Genomic DNA, 14,535 nt, shown 5'->3' on the forward strand with positions numbered 1-14,535 from the left:
ATGCTCACTACACCTCTAGATGAATGCCTTAAGGGTGTAGTTTTTAAAACGGGGTCACTTCTTGCGGGTTTTAACTGCACTGGTACCTCAGGTGCTTCTGCATACATGACTTCGCACTAGAAAATCCCCAGTAGGCCAAATGGTGAACCTTTCCTTCTGAGCCCTCCCATGGGCCCAAACGGCAGTTTATCACAACAAATGGGGTATTGCGGCACTCAGAACAAATTGCGCAACAGAATGGGGTATTTTGTTTCTTGTGAAAATAAGAAATTTTCAGCCAAAACTACATATTATTTGAAAAAAATAATTTTGTTTTCATTCCCAGCCCAATTCAAATAAGTTATGTGAAAAAACTATGGGGTCAAAATGGTCACAACACCCATAAATGAATTCCTTGAGGGGTGTAGTTTCCAAAATGGGGTCATTTGTGGTTGGTTTCTATTGCTTTGATACCTCTGGGGCTCTGCAAATGCGACATGGCACCCGAAAACCAATCCAGCAAAATCTGGACTCCAAAGAACACACAGCGCTCCTTTCCTTCTGAGCCCTCCCATGGGCCCAAACGGCAGTTTATCACCACAAATTGGGTATTGCCGCACTCAGGACAAATTGGGCAACAAAATTGAGTATTTTATTTCTTGTGAAAATAAGAAATTTTGATCACAAATGACATTTTATTGGAAAAAAAATGTTTTTAATTCACAGCCCAATTCAAATACGTGCTGTGAAAAAACTGTGCGGTCAAAATGGTAACAACAACCATAAATGAATTCCTTGAGGGGTGTAGTTTCCAAAATGGGGTCACTATTGGGGGATTCCTACTGTTTTGGCACCTCAACACCTCTTCAAACCTGGCATGCTGCCTAAGATATATTCTAATAAAAAAAGAGGACTCAAAATGCACTAGGTGCTTCTTTGCTTCTAGGGCTTGTGTTTTAGTCCACGAGTGCAGTAGGGCCACATGTGGGACATTTCTAAAAACTGCAGAATCTGGACAATACATATTTAGTAGTGTTTCTCTGGTAAAACCTTCTGTGTTACAGAAAAAAAAAATGAATCAAATTGAAATTCAGCAAGAAAAATGAAATTTGCAAATTTCACCTCCACTTTGCTTTAATTCCTGTGAAATGCCTGAAGGGTTAAACTTTCTAAATGCTGTTTTGAATACTTTGAGGGGTCTAGTTTTTAAAATGGGGTGTTTTATGAGGGTTTCTAATACATAGGCCCCACAAAGCCACTTCAGAACTCAAGAGGTACCTTAAAAAAAAGGCTTTTGAAATTTTCTTAAAAATATGAGAAATTGCTGTTTATGTTCTAAGCCTTGTAACGTCCAAGAAAACTAAAATGTTCAAAAAACGATGCCAATCTAAAGTAGACCTATGGGAAATGTGAACTAGTAACTATTTTGGGTGGTATAACCGTCTGTTTTACAAGCAGATGCATTTAAATTCTGAAAAATGCAATTTTTTCAAAATTTTCTCTACATTTTGCAATTTTTCACCAATAAACACTGAATATATCGACTAAATTTTACCACGAACATGAAGCCCAATGTGTCACGAGAAAACAATCTCAGAATCGCTTGGGTAGGTTTAAGCATTCCGATGTTATTACCACATAAATTGAAATATGTCAGATTTGAAAAATGGGCTCTGAGCCTTAAGGCCCAAACTAGGCTGCGTCCTTAAGGGGTTAAACAAATTGCCTCGGAAGCGAAGAAGCACCCAGTGGATTTTGGGGCCTCCCCCTTTTTTTAAAGGATATATTTTAGGTACCATGTCAGGATTGAACAGGTCTTGTGTAGCCAAAGCAGTGGAAACTCCCCAAAAATTCCCCTCAAGGAATTTTTCTAGGGGTATAGTCATTTTGGCCCACTGGGTTTTTGCAGAGTTTAGTGGAATTAGACCGGGAAAATTAATATCTACATTTTTTTTCTGAAAAAACATAGAATTTTTTACAAGGAATAAAGGAGAAAAATAACCAACATTTGCAAAGCTATTTCTCCGTAGTATGGGAATACCCCATATGTGGTCATAAATGTGTTCATTAGAAATTAATTAACTCTTTTTTGGGACTGATCAATTTTTTGGATTTTTTTTTTATTTTTTTTGCTTTTTCAGCTTTGTTTTTCAATCCTTGCCTTCAAACAGCTATAATTTTTTTTCAATAGGGTGGTGTGAGTTCTTATTTTTTGTGGGAGGAGTTGTAGATATATTGACACCATTTAACGTGCCATATCATGTATTTGGGGAACTAAAAAAAAAATCTTTGCAGGCTGAAATTTGAAAAAACTGATTCGTCCATTTTTTTATATTTTTTTTTTGGGTTTCGTTTTTACGGCATTCACCGTGCGGTAAAAATGACAACTTGTATTCAGCGTCTCAATAAGATTATGGCGATACCAAATTGATATAGGATTTTTTTAAATATATTTTACTACTTTCACAAAGAAAACTATTTGTTAAAAAAAAATTGTTTTTGTTACACCAATCTGAGAGAGCCATAATTTATATATTTTTTGGTCGATTTGAACAGTGTGAGGACTTGTTTCTTTGAGGGACGAGCTGTAGTTTTATATTAGTACCATTATTTTATTTTATTTTTTTGGTACATTCAACTGTTTGATCACTTATGACATTTTCTTTTAGACGTTTAACATTCTTTTTTTTTTTTTTTTTTTTTTTTACGGCGCTCACCGTGAGTTAAATGGTATATTGTAATTGTTCGGACTCTTACGAACACAGCGATACTAACTTTGTTTATTTATATTTTACATTACTTTAGAAGAAAATTGGTGAAAAGGTGTGGTTTTTTTTGTGTTTTTTTTCCTACACATTTATTATCCCCAAGGGGACTTGAACCAGCGATAGTTAGATCGCTGGTACAGTACACCTCAATACTAATGTATTACAGTATATTGTTACCCTTACAGAAGCCTGTAAAGATATGTTCACACAACCTCTTTTCAGATGTAATGGAGGCATTTTACGCCTCGAATTACGCCTGAAAAGACGGCTCCAATACGTCGGCAAACATCTGCCCATTGCTTGCAATGGGTCTTGCGATGTTCTGTGCAGACGAGCTGTCATATTACGCGTCGCTGTCAAAATACGGCACGTAAAATGACGGCTCGTCAAAAGAAGTGCAGGACACTTCTTGGGACGTTTTTGAAGCCGTTTTCTCAGACTATTGAAAAAAAGCTCCAAAAAACGGCAGCGAAAATCGCGAGTGGCTTAAACGTCTGAAAATCAGGAGCTGTTTTCCCTTGAAAACGGCTCCGTATCTTCAGACGTTTTTGCCTCAGCGTGTGAACGCACCTTTCGAGTCATAACTTCTTATTTTTCAGTCAAAAAAGCTGTGTAAGGATTTTTTTTGTTTTTTTTTTACGGGACGGGTTGGAGTTTTTATCGGTACTATTTAGGGGTACATGAAAAATAACAATATAGTTGGGGTCGTTATGAATGCGGTGATGCCAAATGTGTGTGTTTTTGTTTCCTATAATAAAAACCTTCAAATAGGAAAAATAAAGTTTCACTTTTTTTTTTATACTTTTGTCACACGAAGGGACTCGAAGACCTGCAGCACTGATCACTGCTAGAAAACATTACATGCGGTGTAGTGTATTCTATCAGTGTGACATAACTCATAGGCTTCCGTACGTGGTAGTCTGAAGGCCATTGTCTGGCCTCTGGTTGCCATGACCACCATCGGCAACCCCTACGTGCTGGCTGCTACAAACCCCATAAATGCGGCGATCATTTAAGGGGTTAATTGCCAAAATCAGCGGCGATGGACTGCTGGCCGGCAAGAGTGGAGGGTGTTATGTCATGTGACTGCGCTGTGACCCGCCAATTCCCACAGTTTCTGCTGTGTGGACCGGAAGTCCCTTTTTTACTATTCATTCCTTTGGGAGGCTCAATGTGGGTCTCATAGGAATGCATACTGAAAGGGATTTGCGGTCCTCACAGCAGACGCTGTAGGTATCTGCCTGTCACGTGACATAACGACAGTCTGGATTGTTTTGAAACCAAGTGCCTGGTAAGGCTGGGTTCACACGTGGCGGAATTTCACTTAAATTCCGCTGCGGACACTCCGCAGCGTTAATCCGCAGCGGAGCCGTTTCTCCATTGCCTTCCACTTCTATTTAGAAGTGTTCGTTTAGACGAGGCGTAAAATTCCGCTGCGGAGCATAGGCTGCGGAGCGGAATTTGGTGTCCGCAGCATGCTCTGTCTGTTGCGGAGCAGTGGCGGACTCATGGCGGAATTTCTCCATTGACTTCAATGGAGATTCTAAATTCCGCAATGAAGTCCGCAGCTGTCATGCACATGTTATGTGTGCTGCGGATGCGTTTTGCTTTTTTAACTTGACATTTCTTCATTCTGGCTGGACCTATGTATTTCTAGGTCTACAGCCAGACTGAGGAAGTCAATGGGGCTCCCGTAATGACGGGAGCGTTGCTAGGAGACGTCAGTAAATAGTCACTGTCCAGGGTGCTGAAAGAGTTAAGCGATCGGCAGTAACTGTTTCTGCACCCGGGACAGTGACTACCGATCCCAATATACAGCTACCTGTAAAAAAAATTGAAGTTCATACTTACCGAGAACTCCCTGCTTCTGTCTCCAGTCCGGCCTCCCAGGATGACGTTTCAGTCTAAGTGACGGCTGCAGCCAATCACAGGCCAATAACAGGCTGCAGCGGTCACATGGACTGGCGCGTCATCCAGGGAGGTCGGGCTGGATGCCGAAGGAGGGACGCGTCACCAAGACAACGGCCGGTAAGTATGAATTTCTTTGACTTTCACAAGGGAAAGTGCTGTCCCTTCTCTCTATCCTGCACTGATAGGGAGAAGGGAAGTACTTTTACCGCAGTCCGCAGCAGCTAGTCCGCATCAATTTACTGCACATTTTGGGCAGATCCGCAGCAGAATCTGCAACGCAGATTCTGTGCGGCATTGATGCGGACAGTTGCGGAGGAAATCCGCCACGTGTGGTCATGCCCTAAGAGTATAACCAGTCCTACCTTTTAGCAAGTGTATTTTACAAACTAGCGCCACGATAAAATAATTCAACAGAGTGTTCCTTTTAAAGACACTGTTCACATTAGCGGTTTTGGATTGTACCTAAAGTTTTACAGAAATGTGTAGACCATTATATCTGTTGATGTTCCCATTAAAGTGGTTTTCCAGTTCCTATAAATAGATGGCCTATCCTCAGGATAGACCATCAATAGCTGATAACTCAAGTCTGCTTCCTCTTCATTCTGGTCACTGCTCGTAACGTTAAACTCCAACACAGCAGTAGCAGCGATTCACAGTATTACAACCTTCTCCCATTGAAGTGAGTGGGAGAGGGCTGTAATACTGTGAGCCGCTGCTACTTCGTTGTCGGTGATTTATAGTAGGAGCAGTGACCGGAGTGAAGGGGAAGCAGCGCTCGTAAGAGCGCTGTGGCCTCTTCATAACAGCTGATCAGCAGGGGTCTCAGCAGTTGGACCCCGAGCAATCAGCTATTGATGGTCTATCCTGAGGCTAGGCCATCAGTTTTTAGGGACTGGGGAACCCCTTTAATATCAAAGGACTTTGTGTTATCAGTTAGCCTCAGAATATCCTAGTCTACAACACTTTTGTCTTCAGTAAAGAAAACGGAAATCTGATGGCGAACTATTGAAGTCGGTGAGATCCATTGGGGTTATTTTTCGATCCGTTAAAAACTAGGCTTTTATAAATCCATCAGAGATTTAAGCTTTAATGCCAGTGAGAAAAAATATTTAAGACTTCTAAAAATCAATTCAGCAGTCATGAAATATAGCTGTGATCTAATGTAGCACAATGAAAGGCATCCAATACTGAAGAAAACTAAACTGCAGATAGTCATTACCTATAGGTAGTGACTTACATATAATTTTTTAGACCGATACTGGACATGACCTCAAGAGTGCGCTGTAAACTTATAGACTATAAATCAAGTTCAAAGTTCTGGGTCTGCCTGACTAGATTAAGTAGTAGAGATCAAAATAAAAATGGCAAATGTTTAATTTCTTAGTATTGTTGGTTGGTCTTTTGATTTACTAATAACTTGTTTTACAGGGTTTGCAAACCAAGTGGTGGAAAGCCGATTGGAAACACTTGTCTTGTCCAGCCCCGGAACCATTTTCATTTCTTTCTGGACGTTCATCTAAGACTAGTATGAGGGAACTGTGGAGACCCAGTTTTGAACAGTCTAAAAAAGAAGCTGAAGCCCTCAGACTTCTTGTCGCCAGGAACAGGAATTTTACATCTCAAGAATTTTGGAATCTTGTTTTCAGACATTAGGTTGTGTGACGTGAAAGAGTACTTGAAATGGGAAGCATTGCTGGTTGGTATTCTAGAAGTGGTCTAGAAACATGCAAATTAGGATATCAAGATTGAAATTCATACCAACATTCTAAAGTCTTTAATATTTCACTAACCTGTGGGCGGAATATATAAATTCCAACTTGTTCTTAGATATTGTTAATAAGCACTGCACATCATTCTTCTCTAACAATAGGATCCCTCTTTAGAATATTAATAACATCTAGTATGTACTGTAATGTTCTAATTTTGATGGTTTTCCTGAATTTTACAACGTTGGGTTGCCCCTGGGACACCTACCGATCGTCAGAATAAAGGAGCATCTTCACTGCAATACCCAAAACACAATGTCCATTTAAGTGAATAAGGTTGAGTTGCAGTACCAAACACAGCTGCATGGACATGTGTGTTGCTGTGCAGATCAAAAATTGATGTCCTTTTTTCTGAATGGTTGGGAATAGTGTGTTCCCTGGTATTTCAGGCATATTACGATTCTAAAATGCGGCTGCCTTAGTCATCTGAATGCTGCCTTACTGGGCACATTTGCCTTTCAAAAGTGTAGGGAACTAAGAACTCCAATACCAGCTTTACCATATAGTGTTACAATGTAAGAATCTTTGAGGAGATTTCCTGGGCCCATTTTTTTTTTCCATTCGTTTATTTATTTTAATGCAGCGTAGCAATATAGTCCCTGTTGAGATTCTTCGGTACTCTGTTTAGTGGTAGAACTCCTGAAGAACACAGTCAAGGGTGCAGACTTTAAAAAGCATTGGACAGTTTCCGGACTGGAACTGGTAATTGGATTCCCTACATTTTTAGGGCCCTAAAAACCAGGATAATAACTTGGCAGAAGATAGCCTCGCACTGACTAATTATAATTACTACTAAATTCTGTTAGGAGAAAGATGCAGTGTAAACTTTTTTATGGAGCTCTGTTAATTGCCAAGTGCCCAATGCATTTAGAATGGTAAATGAAAATGACTAATATTCGTAGCCTCCATGTTTAAAGTAGGGAATGTTCCTTACCAGTCGATAATACTTTACGACAATTTACCAAGTTTAGTGTTAAATAGTTTTGTGTTCTAAACTAAATTGTAACTGGGGGTGGCAGCCAGGTTGAAGGGCTCACTTATATGCCATGTGTATGCACTGCAGAAGTAGATGCAAAATTGACAGAAGCAAACAGCCTTGAAAAGTGTCTTGTGCGCATGGAGCAGCTAGTAAGTGGGTCAGATATTGTGGAGAGACTGTTTAGAGTTGCACAGGCAGAAAGCTGTGTTAATGTAGTGGAAAGGAGTAAAAAAAAGGATGAGCAGTGCTCTTGTTAAATTCCAAAAATTGGTCAAGTTGACTGAAGATGTTGGGAAATAACCTATTTGTACATTCAGGAACAAACCTATTGCTGTTTACTGATAAACAGAAACAATTAGTTTGATGTGAAACCAAGTATCAACTTGGTGCATTGACTTATAATATCACAGGTCTCGCCTATAAATGAAGGTCAATTAACACTCGGATTAATAGAAATATGAAAAAACTTTATTTGACATAAATATACACAAAGTAAATGATAAAAATAGGACCATGCTATGCAAAGAAGTGTCCTGCAGTTAGAAGCAACATGGGGGGACAGAATATAACATATCATATGATACAAAGATCAAGGCAGTGTAATAAACAAATATATTCACCGAGAGTAAAGCTGTAGCTGTATTACTGCCCAGAATCAATGTATGTAGACATAATATCAATGAAAGGCCATGTATATGACCAAAAGTCAGCTTACCCATGTATATATGCTCCTGCAACTGCAGAGACACCAATCCCGACGTGCGTTTCGGCAAGAATGCCTTCGTCCGGGGGTGGCGTCTCCAGCGGAACAGGGTATTTAAGGAACTGCGATCCAATGGAAAGGTTAAGGCACATAAGGAGGAATAATCACTGAGATCAGCCACTATAGAGCGGCATGCGTGAGGTACAGAGCAGACCCGTGACGCACTTCCGGCGCTGCGTCATCAAGGAGGTCGGAGCAGGAGCGCACGTGGCACACGTGCTCCGCCCCTCCAGATGAAGACCCAGAAACGAAAGACGCCCGAGACACTCCCCCCTGACGTAAGCGCTGGGCTGGTCAACTGCAAAATGCAGTATGTGTCTACACTCCGCCCTCCATAGGATACATACGGCTCCTAATAAGATGTGAATAGAGAAAAATAGAAGACGAAGCACCAATAGGATGTCGGCATATAAGGACAGAGAAGGTAAGTATTGAAAATAGTAGAAATCGCAATGGAGCACAATACAGTATCGTATATATTAGCTAATAGATCCATATATACAACAAAATATTTTCTGTATATTATTTACAACTATAATAGCAAATATAGACGATGATACCCACAAAAAAGGGGGGGGGAAACGTTTCTGCCAAATTTTATGTTTGTTACGGAAAAAATATATATATATATTGAAGAGAAATAAAGACAGAAAAATGTCAAAGATGCGTAATGTGAAAAACCGCAAGACAAAAATAGAGAGTGAATATGTGTGAAAGTAAAAGATAAAAGTAATGTAGAGAGCGCAAAAAGTAATGTGTAAAAGGTGAATGAAGGTGAACATTGTACATGAATACAGTAAATGCAATAAATATACATTATAAGCAGACATACTAATTAAAGAAATAATGAGTGATGGTGTGAATAAAAGTGAAGGTGAGAGATAACTAAGACATATATATATATATGAAAATATATATAAAGTTACTTGGTGAAATTATAAGTATATGTGTCGACATGTTAATGAACACGAGTAGTAATATAACGCAGTGTTGAAAATGTGCATAGGAGTGTAGGTATATTATGATAACCAAATGTGATGTGTGTAAAAGACAAATTATTGAACACTATTATAACAACAAATATTAGTGCATTATAATACAGGAAATACCAATGTAACAGCTAACACTTAATCCAAAATAAGTCAGATACTGCATACAATATTTAAACAGATAGTAGTTATAGAGAATAAATATATTTATATAGAGAGAATATATATAATTGTTCTTTGTTGCTCATCTTCCAAAAGATTATATTCTAGTGTCCGCCTCCATCTTTCCAAACAGAGTAGATATCTATGGTGCTTCATCAACCCGTCTATCTAGATGTTAAAGATGCATAGAATGTACATTAAAACATAGAATTAAAAACAGATAAATGTAGCAATTAAAAATGGAACCGCTGGGGATACGATAGGTCAGAGAAACGGCGCAAAACTGAGAACTTCATTTAAACCTCGTGGACATAGGGTGTTGAGAGTCCAAATCCATTTTGACTCGCATTGCGCCAATTTTTGGCCAATGTCTCCCATTCGAATACCCGCTTTAATACAGTCAATGCCCCTGACTCTTAGATCCTTGGGATTACACGCATGGTGTGTTTTAAAATGACGAGCTATGGGTTTCAGTTTGAGTTGGTCTATAGAGTCAACAGTCTCTGCTCCAGCAATGTCACGCATGTGTTCCCTAACTCTTACTTTTAACTCTCTGGACGTTAAGCCAATATATATTTTTGGACAGGGACATGTTGCATAATATATGACCGCTCTTGTGGAGCAATTGATGTGGTGAGTGATTTTGTATGTTTGCTCACCTTTTGCGTCCTCAAATGTAGTGGCTCTGTCAATATTCGGACATGCGATGCAATGTCCACATGGGTGATCTTTGTATCATATGATATGTTATGATATTCTGTCCCCCAATGTTGCTTCTAACTGCAGGACACTTCTTTGCATAGCATGGTCCTATTTTTATCATTTACGTTGTGTATATTTATGTCAAAGTTTTTTTCATATTTCTATTAATCTGCATGTTAATTGAAGATGTTGGGAGTAAGAGAGCGGCCATTATGGACATGACTGCTCTCCTTGCGTAAACCGCCTTTCTAGCAGAAATGGAGGTAGAAAAGCAGGTAGACTGATCGCCAGGAAACCCTCAACTGAATGGTTTGCGGTCTCCCTGGCGCTAAGGTTAATGTGGTAGACCAGGTGGAGGGATTACTGGGAGAGACTGGGTCTGACCCAATTGCCTTAGTCCATGTTAGAACTAGTGTCCGAATATATGATAGGCTGTAGATCCTAAAGAGTGCGTTTAGCGAATTTGGTAAGGAATTGAAGGGAAGATTTTCAAAGGTTGTGTTCTCTGGAATATTGCCAGTGCCATGTGCAACATAGGCAAAGTAAAGGGAGCTAAATGCTTGGGTCTAGGTATGAGAAGAGTGGGTTTTGTGTTCCAGAGCACTGAGCTGAGCTTACATTGGGGTACAAACTTTTTGTTAATGATAAATTGCATCCAAATGGAACGGGGCTTCTGTGCTAGGGTAGGGGTTTTCTTTGATGGTCCGAGGAGTTCTTAAACTAGATCAGAGGGACTGAGTTGATGTGGTTGGTATATGGTGGACTAAATAAGTCACTCAAAGATTGGAGAGTATCAAGGAGATGGGTAAGGTATAACAGCTGATAAGGGCAGTGGTGGTGCAGATGTACATAATGATCTTACCTTATCACCTTATTTTTATTATTTCATTAAAATGTATTCAGAATTTTTTTACATTTTTGTACATATTTGGGGCAGCCATCTTGTGATATTTACCTTACAGCAAAAAAAAAGAAATACTATTTGACTTATATGGGAGAGTGTTGTGGGCATGCTCTGTGACATGCAAAGTTTTAAGCAGTCTGCAGAGGGCAGGATTTCAATGAAAGGTATCTCTACAAAACAGGAAGTGTCCTCCTATTGTAAGAGTTAAGTGGTCACTGTAAAACTGCAATATTTCAGATGTTTTTTTTTTTTTCCTTTTTTAAAATGCTGTCGATCAGTAGCATAGAAAATTAACCCCTTCCCGCTTTGGCCACTTTTGGCCTTTGTGACAGAGCCTTATCTTTAAAATCTGACAGGTTTCACTTTATGTGGTAATAACTTCGGAATGCTTTTACCTATCCAAGCATTTTCGTTTTTTCTAATTTAAATGTATATGCTTGTATGACAGGCAGTTATACCACACAGAATTGTTACTAACTAATATCCCCCCATATGTCTACTTTAGATTGGCATCGTTTTTTTTGAACATCCCTTTTATTTTTCTAGGACGCTACAAGGCTTAGAACTTTAGCAACAATTTCTCACATTTTCAAAAGGCTATTTTTACAGGGGCCAGCTCAGTTGTGAAGTGGTTTTTAGGGCCTTGTATATTAGAAATCCCTAAAGTCACCAAATTTTAAAAACTTCACCCCTTTAAAGTATTCAAAACATTTTTTAGAAAGTTTCTTAACCGTTTCACAGGAATTTAAGCAAAGTAGAGGTGAAATTTCCTCAACATTTTTTTTTGTAACAAAGTTTTACCAGAGAAATGCAACTCAATATTTATTGCCCAGATTCTGCAGTTTTTAGAAATATCCCACATGTGGTTCTAGTTTGCTACTGGACTGAAACACAGGCCTCAGAAGCAAAGAAGCACCTAGTGGATTTTTGGCCTCCTTTTTATTAGAAAATATTTTAGGCACTATGTCAGGTTTGAAGGGCTCTTGCGGTGCCAAAACACTGGAAATCCCCCAAAAGTGACCCCATTTGTGAAACTATACCCCTAGATATATTCCTTAAGGGGTCTAGTGGGCATTTTGACCCCTCAGGTTTATTGCAGAAATTATTGGAACTAGGCCTTGAAAATGAAAATCTACATTCTTTCAAAGAAAATGTAGGTTTCGCAAATTATTTTTTTTTCTCATTTCCACAAGGACTAAAGGAGAAAAAGCACCACAACATTTGTAAAGAAAATTCTGCCGAGTAAAACAATACCCCATATGTGGTCATAAATGGCTGTTTGGACACACGGCAGGGCTTACAAGGGAAAGAGCACCATTTGGCTTTTGGAGCTCAAATTTAGCAGGAATTGTTTGCGGAGGCAATGTCGCATTTGTAAAGCCCCTGAAGGACCAAAACAGAGAAAACGCCCAAAAAGTGACTCTCTGTTTAGGAAACTACACCCCTTGAGGAATTAATCTACGAGTGTAGTAAGCATTTTGACCCCACATGGGTTTCATAGAATTTATTAGAATTGGGCAGTGAAAATAAAAACAATCCTTTTTTTCTTCAATAAATTGAACTAAAGCTACATCTTTTCATTTTCTCAACAAATAAAGGAAAAAAAAAACATTTGTAAAGCAACTTCTCTGAAGTACAGAAATACCCCATATATGGTCATAAACCACTGTTTGGGCACACGGCAAGGACCAGAAGATCAGATGCGCCATTTGGCTTTTGGAGTACAGATTTTGCTGGATTGGTTTCTGGGCGCGATGTGGCATTTGCAAAGCCCCTGTGGGACCAAAACAGTGGAAACCCCCCAGAAGTGACCACACTTTGGAAACTACACCCCTCAAGGTATTCACCTAGGGGTGTAGTGAGCATGTTAACCCCGCAGGCGTTTTGCAGAAATTAGCGTCCACTCGATATTGCAGAGTGAAAATTGGATTTTTTTCATACATATGCCAATATGTGGTGCCCTGCTTGTGCCACCATAACAAGACCACTCTCTTGTTATTATGCTGTGTTTCCCGGTTTTATAAACACCCTACATGTTGCCCTAATCTTTTGCCTGGACTATCGACAGGGCTCCGGAGTGAAAGAGTACCACGCGAAGTGGAGGCCTAATTTGGAAACTTACACAGTATTGGTTCACAATTGCAGAGGCTCTTATGTGAAATAATAAAAGAAACCCCTGAGAAGTGACCCGATTTTGGAATCTACACCCCTCAAGGCATTTATTAAGGGGTGTAGTGAGCATTTTCACCCACAGGTCTTTTCCATGAATGATTACGCTGCGGCTGGGGCAAAGTAAAAAATTTAATTTTTCCCTAGATGTAATATTTCAGTGGGAAATATGTCATGCCCAGCTTGTGCCACTGAAGACACACACCCCAAAAATTGTTAAAAGGGTTCTCCCGGGTATGGTGATTCGATATATATATGGAAATAAACTGGTTTTTGGGCACACCGTAGGGCTCAGAAGGAAAGGAGCGCCATTTGGCTTTTGGAGCGCGGATTTGCTCGGTAGTAGATTTGTTTGCGTATTACTGGTATTTCAGTTCCATAGATGTGTGTTATGCTGTGAAGCAATCCTTTCTGCACAGGCCAGTATCGCACTGATAAATGGTGTCCTTACTTATCCCCTTTTGGTCCACACTCTGCACCTTTGCAGTTTGGGGAATTTTACTGGGAAAGTGTTGTCCTGATGTAACATGGGCACCCTCGCTTCCAACAGATATGTTTGGGCCCTCCCCTTCATGGTTCTCTAATTTTAGGGCCTTGAGAAATCTCCTCTTGAAACAGAAGAAATGTTCCCCTCAGGTCTGCTCAACTGCGTATTATTTTTTTTATTTCTTGACATATTGGAGCCTTCACCAATTTAATTTTTTCATAGACGAAGGCCAGATTCACACGAGCGTGTGCGTTTTGTCTCGGCAGCATATGATGGGTGGCTGCGTGATTTTCGCGCAACCGCCATGATTATGACACTCTGTGTTTTTGTTTGTAAACAGAAAAGCACGTGGTGCTTTTCTGTTTTCATTCATAGATTTGCCTACTGTAGCGCGCATCACGCGCAGCATACGGAAGTGCGTCCGTGTGCCGTGCGCGGTTTTCATGCACCCATTGACTTCAATGGGTGCGTGATACGCAAAAAACGGGCAAATATAGGACATGTCGTGAGTTTTACACAGCGGACATACGCTGTGTGAAAATCACTGACATTATGAACGGCCCCATTGACTAACATAGGTCCGTGCGACGCGCGTGAAAATCACGCGCGTTGCACGGACGTATTATACGTTCGTCTGAATAAGCCCTTAGTGGAATGAGGGCTGTTTTTTTGTGGGACGAGCTATAGTTATTATTTGTACCATTTTGGGGTACATGCGACTTCTTGATCACTTTCTTTTTTTTTTTTTTTTTTTCTCAGAGGCAAGGTGACCAAAAAACAGCAATTCTGGCATAGATATGTTTTTTTTGTGTTTTTTTTTTTTTTTGTTTTTTTTTATATATATAGTGTTCACCACGCGACATAAATTACATGTTAACTTTATTCTGCGGGTCAGTACAATTCCCGTTATACCAAATCTATAACACTATGTTTTACAACTTTTTGCACAATAAAAT

General features: G+C 39.7%; 1 protein-coding gene across 3 annotated transcripts in view; it reads left to right on the forward strand.

Moving 5' to 3' along the window:
- POFUT3 (protein O-fucosyltransferase 3) overlaps positions 1-14,327 on the forward strand; it is a 32,812-nt gene extending 18,485 nt beyond the window's left edge. For all 3 annotated transcript variants that reach the window (XM_075862068.1, XM_075862059.1, XM_075862077.1), the window contains one exon: positions 6,087-14,327. In XM_075862068.1, coding sequence (XP_075718183.1) covers positions 6,087-6,311 — 225 coding nt within the window. In that variant the 3' untranslated portion in view covers positions 6,312-14,327. The remainder of the gene's footprint in view (positions 1-6,086) is intronic.
- The last annotated feature ends 208 nt before the right edge of the window (positions 14,328-14,535 follow it).

Source organism: Rhinoderma darwinii, chromosome 1, assembly GCF_050947455.1.
Source record: "Rhinoderma darwinii isolate aRhiDar2 chromosome 1, aRhiDar2.hap1, whole genome shotgun sequence".
In the NCBI taxonomy this organism is placed as follows: domain Eukaryota; kingdom Metazoa; phylum Chordata; class Amphibia; order Anura; family Rhinodermatidae; genus Rhinoderma; species Rhinoderma darwinii.